General features: G+C 50.6%; 1 protein-coding gene across 1 annotated transcript in view; it reads left to right on the top strand.

Moving 5' to 3' along the window:
• The first annotated feature begins 529 nt into the window (after positions 1-529).
• Positions 530-10,229, top strand: part of LOC107116137 (6-pyruvoyl tetrahydrobiopterin synthase-like) — a 52,384-nt gene continuing 42,684 nt past the window's right edge. Inside the window, exons 1-4 of the mRNA XM_015418011.1 lie at positions 530-737; positions 5,865-5,938; positions 6,709-6,731; positions 9,208-9,264. Coding sequence (XP_015273497.1) covers positions 544-737; positions 5,865-5,938; positions 6,709-6,731; positions 9,208-9,264 — 348 coding nt within the window. The 5' untranslated portion in view covers positions 530-543. The remainder of the gene's footprint in view (positions 738-5,864; positions 5,939-6,708; positions 6,732-9,207; positions 9,265-10,229) is intronic.

Below are 10,229 nucleotides of genomic sequence, written 5' to 3' on the forward strand. Positions count from 1 at the left end.
ATACCCCGCCCTTCACTTGGAATCTCAGAGTGGCTTACAAACTCCTTTCCCTTCCCCTCCCCACAACAGACACCTGGTGAGGTGGGTGGGGTTGAAAGAGCTCTTTCCAGAACTGTCCTTGAGAGAACAGCTCTGACGGAACTACGGCTTGCCCAAGGTCATCCAGGAGCTGCAAGTGGAGGAGCAGGGGATCAAACCCGGTTCTCCCAGATTAGAGTCCGCGCTCCTAACCACTACACCAGTCTGGCTCTACCCTCACCCTTGCATGTCAGACAGACCCGGCCTTCTCACTCCCATCCACAGAATCCTTTCCCAAACACTCCCGATCACATGAACCTGAGTCATGCCCGGCCGGGAACGAATCCGAGCTAATTCCACATTCTGAGCCATGGCCGTATCCCCGCTAGCGGAGAGGGAAGCATGCCGCATTAGAGAAAGTAGGTCAGGGTCGTTCCGTTCAAAGAGTGCGGGGCCAGGAAACAGGGTTTTTAAGGGGAAGGCCTTTAAGCCCTGCACCCAATGGCCCGCTTGGCGGCTTATCATATGATGATGGCTCGCGGGTGTATTTATTTGGGCGCCCGGGGAGGTCTCCCGGCTTTCGGCTCTCGCTGCAGCTCGGCTCCCGAGGGGTTTTTCGCCATGCAGAGCATAGCAGAACACGGCCGGCCGAATGCCACGGGCAAAATGACTTTCCTCTCCCGGACGGAGACCTTTGCCGCTGCCCACAGGCTGAGCAGGTAATGGCGGGGAGGGAGGGAGGGGAGAGGAGCTGGTGGTGGGAAGAAGGGAGGAGCAAGAGTTGGGTTTCCTCCACAGCCCTGTGCCAAGCGGCTGGCCTCGTCTTGGGGGCCAGAGGGTTTTAAGGCACCTTGGTGTGGAGGCCTCGCTCCCCCAGACCTGAGAGATTACCCACAATGCTCTGGGTCCTGACAACCCAGAGGGCTCGGATGCTGCTGACCACACCCCACCCAGAGAGAAGAAGAGAAGAGAAGAGGAGATTGGATTTATTCCCCGCCCTTCCGCCGGAGTCTCAGAGAGGCTCACAAACTCCTCTCCCACCCCCTCCCCACCACAGACACCCGGTGAGGTAGGCGGGGCTGAGAGAGCTCTTTCCAGAACTGCCCTTGAGAGAACAGCTCTGAGTGAACTGTGGCTTGCCCAAGGTCACCCAGCAGCTGCAAGTGGAGGAGTGGGGGAATCAAACCCGGTTCTCCCAGATTAGAGTCCACGCACTTAACCATGACACCAAACTGGCAGGAGGGCCCCACATTGCCAGAGAGAAGCCAGTGCGAGTCAGGATCCGGCTGAAGGGCAAGGGATTGGAGGGCTTGTTGTTTCACAGGGAGTTCCTGGAGGTTTGGGGAGGGGAAGAGCTTCAGCAGGGTGATAGCGCCACAGAGTCCTCCTTCCAAAGCGGCCATTTTCTCCAGGTGATCTGATCTCTGTTGCCTGCCTGGGATCCCAGGCGGTGTTCCCTCTAAGCTGAGTTAGTGTGAGCCAGCGCACAGTTCCTTAGCCTCCGGCTCACACCTTTTTGTCGGAGCTCATTGAGGATGGCTCCAGAGCAGACTAATTTACGCAGCAGCCAAATCGCCCGCTCACAACTTTGATGCCAGGAGCCCACAAAGTAGGATTTTTGCTCACAAGACTCCACAGCTTAGAGGGAGCATTGAATTCCCAGGGGCTCTCTAGACACCACCTGGAGGTTGGCAACCCAGTCCCTCCCTCTCCCCTTGCCCACCGCCTTCCTCTACCGCCATCCACCTTTATGATGTCATTTCTTCCGGCCACCGGCCACCCACTCCGTTCACCTTTGAGCGTTGACTCTCAAAAAACGTATACCCTGAAAATCTGGTTGCTCTCTAAGCGTCTGCGGGACTCGAATCCAGCGCTCTCGCTCTGTTCAGAGGGCTTAGGACCTGCGCTAGCTGGACAGGCTGGGGAAGAGAAGGCCAAGGATTGTCTGCAGCTGGTTAGGGGCAGGGTGGCAGAAGTTAAGAAGGACCAGCGGAGAAGCAAGCCAAGTCGCCCCCTCCATGGGCCCTCTTTCTGTTCTCAGAGAAATCTCTTTCACTCTCGCCTTGCTCTCACCAGCTCCTTTCGATATAAAGGTAAAGGTAAAGGTTTCCCTTGCTCGAAAGCCAGTCGAATCCGACTCTAGGGGGCAGTGCTCATCTCCGTTTCCAAGCCGAAGAGCCAGCGCTGTCCGAAGACTTCTCCGTGGTCATGTAGCTGGCATGACTAGACGCCGAGGCGCACGGAACGCTGTTACCTTCCCACCGAAGCTGTACCTATTTTATCTACTTGCAATTTCTTGCTTTCAAACTGCTAGGCTGGCAGGAGCTGGGGCCAGAGACGGGAGCTCACTCTGTCACACGGCACTCGGGTCTCGAACTGCCGAACTACCGACCTTCCGGTCTGCAGCTTCCGGTCTGCAGCTCAGCGTCTTAACCTCTACCCTCATCTATATGGATGCTGTTACTCTCTCAAGATTATTCAAAGAGCCAGAGACTGCATCCTTGGCAGCAGGGGTCAGGTGGCCAGCAGCATTAGGAACCACCGACTGCTAGAGGAACGGCGAGGGTTTTGTCCGTCCGACTGCAGCTGATAAAACTCATCTATATAAATCCCCAACAGAATAAACGCCGACAGAACTGCTTTTCAGCAGTCCCGTCCAACCCCCACCCCCACCCCCATGCAGGAGGACAGCCATTTTGTATATTTTGTTTTATTTAGGGTAGCCACTGGTGGACCCCTCCTCGGCACCGATCCATCTAGCCCCCTTTTAAAGGGATGGATGCTGGAGGCCATCCCCGCCTCCACCGCCAGCGAATCCCACAGCTTAATTACTCATTGAGTAAAGAAGGAGCTGCGGTGGCTCAAGTGGTTAAGACACTGAACTGCAGGCTGTGGAAGGTCAGTAGTTCAGCAGTTCGAGACCCGAGTGTGCCGCATGACAGAGTGAGCTCCCGTCTCTAGTTCCAGCTCCTGCCAACCTAGCAGTTTGAAAGCAAGAAATTGCAAGTAGATAAATAGGTGCCACTTTGGTGGGAAGGTAACAGCGTTCCGTGCGCCTTGGTGTTTAGTCATGCTGGCCACATGACCGCGGAAACATCTTCGGACAGCGCTGGCTCTTTGGCTTTGAAACGGAGATGAGCACCGCAACCCTAGAGTCGGACTCGACTGGCTTTCGAGCAAGGGAACCTTTACCTTTTTAAAGAAGTTTTCCCTTCGGTCTGTCCTGAACTGATTTCCCAACAATTCCACTGGGTACTCCCTAGTTCTAGCAGGAGAAAATGCTTTCTCTCTCCACTTTCGGCATCCAAAGCCCTATTTTCTGAAGGGTACTTTAACCTGCTTTTTCTCCACTCAGTCGTGGATTTAAAGCGGTTTACGGTATTAAATCCAAACACACAGAGACCAGCATGACCGAAAATATTTAAACCCAAGCTGGCAACAGATGTACAGGGAGGAGCGGGGGCGGGACTGGTGGTAGCCGTCTGCCATGGAGGGCAACAGGACGGCATTCACGTTTTCCCTTTGGGTAGACGTTCTAAGGGCAAGACTTCCTTAACCAACCATGCATGCCCATACAGCTTGCCCAGTGCTTAAATTCAAAATTACAGTGGAAACTCTGGTACCTCATCATAACTTGATTAATGCACAGCGGGTTTTCACCAGCCCATAGAAGACATAATCCCTGCAATTATTATTTTTTTGTATTTTTTGGAAATATGTGCATGTGTGTGCACCTGGAAGTCAGGGCGACCTCTGTTGACTGACCCCTAATGGGGGCCTGGGGGATAGTCAGAGAGGGGGCTGAATAAAGCCTGCCCCCACTCCCCACCTCTGGTATTCCAAGGAGGTCTCCCCTCCAAGTACTTGCCAGAGTCGACCCTGCTTAGCTTCCGAGACCTGACAATACTGGGCGATCCCTGGGCTATCCAGGTTCAGAATTTTTGATACAGTTTTCACTGGGAAAAGAAAAATACTAGAGACACCTTTGGCTTGTGGGGGGGAAATGTCTCACCGACTTAATGCTGCACACTCAAGAAAGCGTTTCTGTCTCTTTTATTCTTACGTGGCCATTTTCAATTGGATTCTTCTGAAATTAGCTTCCGAGATCTGACAAGACTGGGTGATCCCTGGGCTATCCAGGTCAGGGCGATATTTCAGAATTTTTGATACAATTTTCACTGGGAAAAGAAAAATACTAGAGATTCCTTTGGCTTGCGGGGGGAAATGTCTCACAGACTTAATGCTGCACAGCGCTTTCAGTGCAGGCTGGATATGGTCCCATCTAGTGAGACCCATCAACAGCCTGGCTGCAGCATGACAGAGATGACAGCCCCCTCCCTCCATGATGAGTCTCCATGCCAAATTTCAGATCAATGGGGACAAATTTCCTTCATTTGATGAGGAGTAGAGTCTACAAGCATTTGCCAACATGATGGGATTTAGGGTGTTACTCCTGAGACTCCGTAATGTGAACACAAAAATGGTTGCGCTGGCTGGGGAGAGGATTTCCAGTTTTCTGTCTTCCACGCGGCTCATCCAGATCCCTCTGACAACTTCAAAGCAAGCCGTGAAGGAGACACCCCCTCCCGGTTCTTGCTCTGGTATACTGCTATTGAATATGGGAGTTCCATTTTAGCGATCCTGGTTAATAGATGACGGCAGGGGTCTTGTTGTAGAAAAAGAGCTGCCGGAGCTCATTAGCATAACTCATTAGCATAACTTATTTGCATATGCCACGCCCCCTGACATCACCGGAAGTGACAGAAGGCCACACCCCCTGACATCACCGGAAGTGTGTCAGAAGGCCCGGCTACTTACCCTCCTGCTTCATCCTCATTCCCAAACGGAATGAGGATCGAAGCAGAGGGCGGGGTAAAGAAGGGGGCGGGGCTTCACCACGTGACCGCCCCACCCCCTAGAGGTTCTCTTCCGGAGCTCCGTACCTGAGAGCCCCCCCCCCACTAGAGCCCTGGTCATGCCGGCCACATGACCACGGAAACATCTTCGGACAGCGCTGGCTCTTCGGCTTGGAAACGGAGATGAGCACCGCAACCCTACAGACCGGAAGGTCTGTAGTTCGGCAGTTCGAGACCGAGTGCCATGAGACAGAGTGAGCTCCCGTCTCTGGCCCCAGCTCCTGCCAACCTAGCAGTTCGAAAGCAAGAAAATGCAAGTAGATAAATAGGTACCGCTTCAGTGGGAAGGTAACATCGTTCCGTGCGCCTCGGCGTTTAGTCATGCCGGCCACATGACCACAGAGAAGCCTTTGGACAACGCTGGCTCTTGGGCTTGGAAACAGAGATGAGCACCGCCCCCTAGAGTCGGATTCAACTAGCTTTCAAGCAAGGGGAACCTTTACCTTTTAAACAGATTTTTCGTCCATGACCAAGCGTAATCAGTAGCATATGTCCTCCAAAAAGAGTCTCACTTTGCTCAGCAAGTCTTACTCTATGGGAAGCAAAGTTAGAAGAACAGTGTTAATTCCATGTAGATTATACATTAAGTTGCCACCTCAAGCCTAGGAAATTCCTGGAGATTTGGTGACAATCCCTGCAGACGGGAGAATTTGGGGAAGGGAGTTCACCTAGAATCTATGGTAAACCAGAGAGTTTGCCTTCTGGAGCTCGGGGAATTGATCTCTGTAGTCCGTGTAGATCAGTTGTAATCCTGGGAGATCTCCAGACTTCCTGTAGGTTAGCAGCTTTACAGTTTCTGCTCTGGCTTGTGCCAGGATTGCCTATCCTAGTGCACAAAGCATGAAAGGAAAGAGGGAGGCGCCCATTTTAACCGCTGGTTTATTAATCTCTCTTCCGCCCCCCCACACCCGACTCCCTTTGATCTTCCAGCAAATTGCTCAACGATGAAGAGAACCGGAAGCTGTTCGGGAAATGCAACCAAAGCCACGGCCACAATTACAAAGGCAAGTGGCTCTCTGTGTCATGCATGCTTCGCCAGCTGTCTGTGGCCAAAGATGGGAGCAAACGGACCCTTCGGCAGGTGCCCCGGGGAGGAGGCAGCCAGCCAGGATGCAAACGTGGACGGTGGCCCATCCGGGGGAAACCTGCTCCATTCCTCCTATTCTCTGCCACGAATGTTTCTGTCCAGTTTGGTGTCGTGGTTAAGTGCGCGGACTCCAATCTGGGAGAACCGGGTTTGATTCCCCACTCTTCCACTTGCAGCTGCTGGATGACCTTGGGCAAGCCGTAATTCTCTCAGAGCTGTTCTTGAAAAGGAGCAATCTCTGTGAAGAGCTTTCTCAGGCCCACCCACCTCACAGGATGTCTGTTGTGGGGAGGGGAAGGGAAAGGAGTTTGTAAGCCGCTCTGAGACACCTTTGGGTAGTGAAGGGCGGGGGATAAATCCAATCTCTTCTTCTTCTTCTTCCCCTGGGAGAGCAGGAGAGGCGCTTCCCCAGCTCTTTGCTGCTCTCTCGTGGTTCTGAGGTGGAACTGCTGCTAATGATTACCTGACCTTTCCTGTAGGAAAGAGCCAGAGTTATTTAAAGGCTAACAAAATTTGTGGCAGGGGATGAGCCGTCCGAAGAAGTGAGCAGTGGCTCACGGAAGCTCCTACCCTGCCACAAATTTTGTTAGTCTTTGAGGTGCTCCTGGACTTTTGCTCTTTTCTACCGCTGCTGACCGACTAACTTGTCAACTCAGCTTGATCTGATCTCTCCTCTTTGCTTTTCAGTGATCGTGACTGTACGTGGAGAGGTAAGCGTTTTTGCTCATGTCTCCTTTCGCAAAGAAACACCAAATGCACAGACACCAAATCTTAGGTCCAAACTGGAGATTCACGGCATTCTTGAGGCTTGGGCCAGAGGCCTGTTTCAATGCATTAGAAAAAATGAGCTCTCCAAAGAACATCACTCTTCTATAATTTTAACAAACTTAGTTGTACTTATATAACAAATTTCCCATATTAAACCACATTCATTCTTGTGTGAAGTGCATTCCATGGACATAAGCAAAGCCAGTAAATAGTAACATAAATACAATATAAAACGATGCAAAATCTTGATGTAGTTGTTCTTAACGCTGTTTTGGCTCTGCTCCTGGAATGTTTATTCTTTAAGATGTCCTGATGGAGCTGTGACGTGTACAAAGCAGACTGAAAAGTCCTCATTTTTCAAGTTCCCGAACAGTATTTATAACTCCTTCATTTGGAAACATGTAGATCCAAGAAATGTAAGAGATAGAGAATGCACTTTCCTAGGATTAAACAGCGGTTTCGTATGTCCTTTTCAACTCTCTCTCTCTGTTGGTGTTTGTCACCAATCCCTTGACGTAGCCCTAGCAGGGATGACAATAATGTGGATCAGCATTTCTGGCCACACTGTGACAGAGTGTTGGACTGGATGGGCCATTGGCCTGATCCAACATTGGCTTCTCTTGTGTTCTTAAGAGGGGATTGGATGGGCATATGGAGCAGAGGTCCATCCGTGACTATTTGCCACAAGGTATAGATAGGAACTCTGAGTCTGGAGCAAAGGATGCTCTGTATTCTTGGTGCTTGGGGGGAGGCAACAGTGGGAGGGATTCTCTTATGTCCTGGCCCCACTGGTGGATCTCCTGATGGCACCAGGGTTCCCTCTAAGCTGGGTTAGTGTGAGCTAGTTCACAGTTTTTTAGCCTCCAGCTCACACCTTTTTGTCTTACCTCAGGAAGGATGGCTCCAGGGCAAACTAATTTATGCAGTAGCTAAATCACTTACTCACAACTTTAATGCCACTAGCTCACAAAGTAGAATTTTTCTCACATAACTCCATAGCTTGGAGGGAGCATTGGATGGCACCTGGTATTTCTGGCCACTGTGTGACAGAGTGTTGGACTGGATGGGCCACTGGCCTGATCCAACATTGGCTTCTCTTGTTCTTAAGAGGGGATTGGATGGACATATGGAGCAGAGGTCCATCAGCAGCTATTAGCCACAAGGTATTGATAAGAACTCTCAGTCTGGAGCAAGGGATGCTCTGTATTCTTTGTGCTTGGGGGGAGGCAGCAGTGGGCTTCTGGCCCCACTGCTGGACCACCTGAGGGCACCTGGTATTTTTGGCCACTGTGTGACAGAGTGTTGGACTGGATGGGCCACTGGCCTGATCCAACATTGGCTTCTCTTATGTTCTTAAGTTCCATCCAGCATTCTATTTCTGGCCACCTGGCGTCAGAAAAGCAAGGGATGAAAGCAATGGATTTTCCCCTGCTGTTGATTCCCCTGGTATACTGCCTCTGTACATGGAATCTCTATTTTTAGCTAGTCCCCAGTGAGAAATCTGCCCTCCAAGAATTTGTCCAGGCTTTCCCCCCCTTTTCAGAGCCAAGTTAGCAGCCATCTTCCAGCAGAAGTGTCAAACCCATGGGCTGGCACCCTCCCTTTTTTGGTTCTTAGGAGGGTAGCAAAACGTTTCACTCATTGGGAACTGATCTGGATTTTGGTGCTCTGAGAGGTTGATTGATTGAATGATTGATTGGATTTCTATCCTGCTCTCCCCGTGAGCAGGATCAGGGCTGATTACAACATAGAAGGAAACAATACCAACTTTAAAATATTAAAACATTATACTAAAATCATAAAACACAGTACAAGATGGCATTCTTTTTTAAAAAAAAAAATCCTAATATCCTGGCTCTCCACAATGGAAAAAATAGAAGGCCTGAGCTATCAGTTCTGATGTTGTAAACACAGTTCAGTCCAGCATATGGGCAGCTTTATTCAGCAAAATGAGATGGTTTGGTGTTTGGCTTGTAAAGGCACTGCCGTTTCATGTTTTTATATATATATTCATATTTCTACCTTCAGGGTTTATTTGAACTGTGATATCTAAGAACATGAGAGAAGCCAGGTTGGATCAGGCCAGTGGCCCACCCAGTCCAACACTCTGTATCACACAGTGGCCAAGATCAAGGTGCCATCAGGAGGTCCACCAGCAGGGCCAGAACTCCACAACCCCCCCCTTTTTCCCCCCCCCCCCAGCACCAAGGATACAGAGCATCGCTCGCCCCAGACAGAGTGTTCCTTTTAGGCCTTGTGGCTAACAGCCACTCATGGACCTCTGCTCCATATGTGTATCCAATCCATGCTATTGTAAGGTGTTTTGGGGTCACATGCCCCCAAAAAAACAAGTTTAAAGGTGTTTCAATAAACACATACCTTTTGAAATTAAAAAGAAAAAAAAACCTTGTCTTCCAGATGAACCCCATCAGTGGCATGTTTATGAACATTTACAAGCTTCAGGAATATATGCAGGTAACTCTAGGTTTCTAAAACCTTTTGAGACTGTTTATTTGTTTAGTGTTAGGAGTTAGGACTGCTCTCTGCCGAACCCAGATTCTTGAGAGAACAGAGCTCAGCTCGGCAGGAACCTTCGCTTTCGGGGAAACAGCAGCCGAATCCCTGTAAACACGCCTGACCTAGAAATCGCTTGCCTAGAGACAGGAAACACCACCAGGGGTTCTGCCGCCCTGAAAGTCCCTCCTTTAAAAGGCCTAAACCACCAGGCCCTGACTAAGGAGAGGCAAATATATTCGCACTGGGGGTCCCCAGGGGTGGCAATTCTGCCAGATCCTGAGAAGTGAATGCATTTATTTGTGTTTGGGCCAGGGGGGGTTGATTTTCTAGGGCCCGTCCGCATGTTTTAAGCTCCAGCAGGGGAAACGACAGGTACGATCAGGGGTCATTTCGTAGAAAAAGAGATGCAGGAGCTCATTAGCATAACTCATTAGCATAACTTATTTGCATATGCCGCACCCCCTGACATCGCCGGAAGTGTGTCAGAAGGCAACACCCACCACTCAGGCTCCACTGGACTGTTTTGGATTGCTGGCTATTTGGGGGGGGGGGGAGGAACGTGCAGATCTGTCCTCACAAAGGAGGGAGAGCTTGTACCTGAATAAAACTTAGTCTTAAAGGTGCCACTGGGCTGTTTTGGTTGGGGGGGCTCTGCGACTTACCTGGCTGCTTCTTGCTCTGACTGAGGGCTGCTGGGAGCAGGGGGTGGAGCTAATTAGCATAACTCATTAGCATAACTTATTTGCATATACCACACACCCACCGCTCAGGCTCCACTGGACTGATTTGGATTGCACTGCGACTTACCTGGCTGCTTCTTGCTCTGACTGAGGGCTGCTGGGAGCAGGGGGTGGAGCTAATTAGCATAACTCATTAGCATAACTTATTTGCATATACCACACACCCACCGCTCAGGCTCCACT

This window comes from Gekko japonicus, unplaced genomic scaffold, assembly GCF_001447785.1.
Source record: "Gekko japonicus isolate JY-2015 unplaced genomic scaffold, Gekko_japonicus_V1.1 scaffold1241, whole genome shotgun sequence".
NCBI classification, from domain to species: Eukaryota; Metazoa; Chordata; class Lepidosauria; order Squamata; family Gekkonidae; genus Gekko; species Gekko japonicus.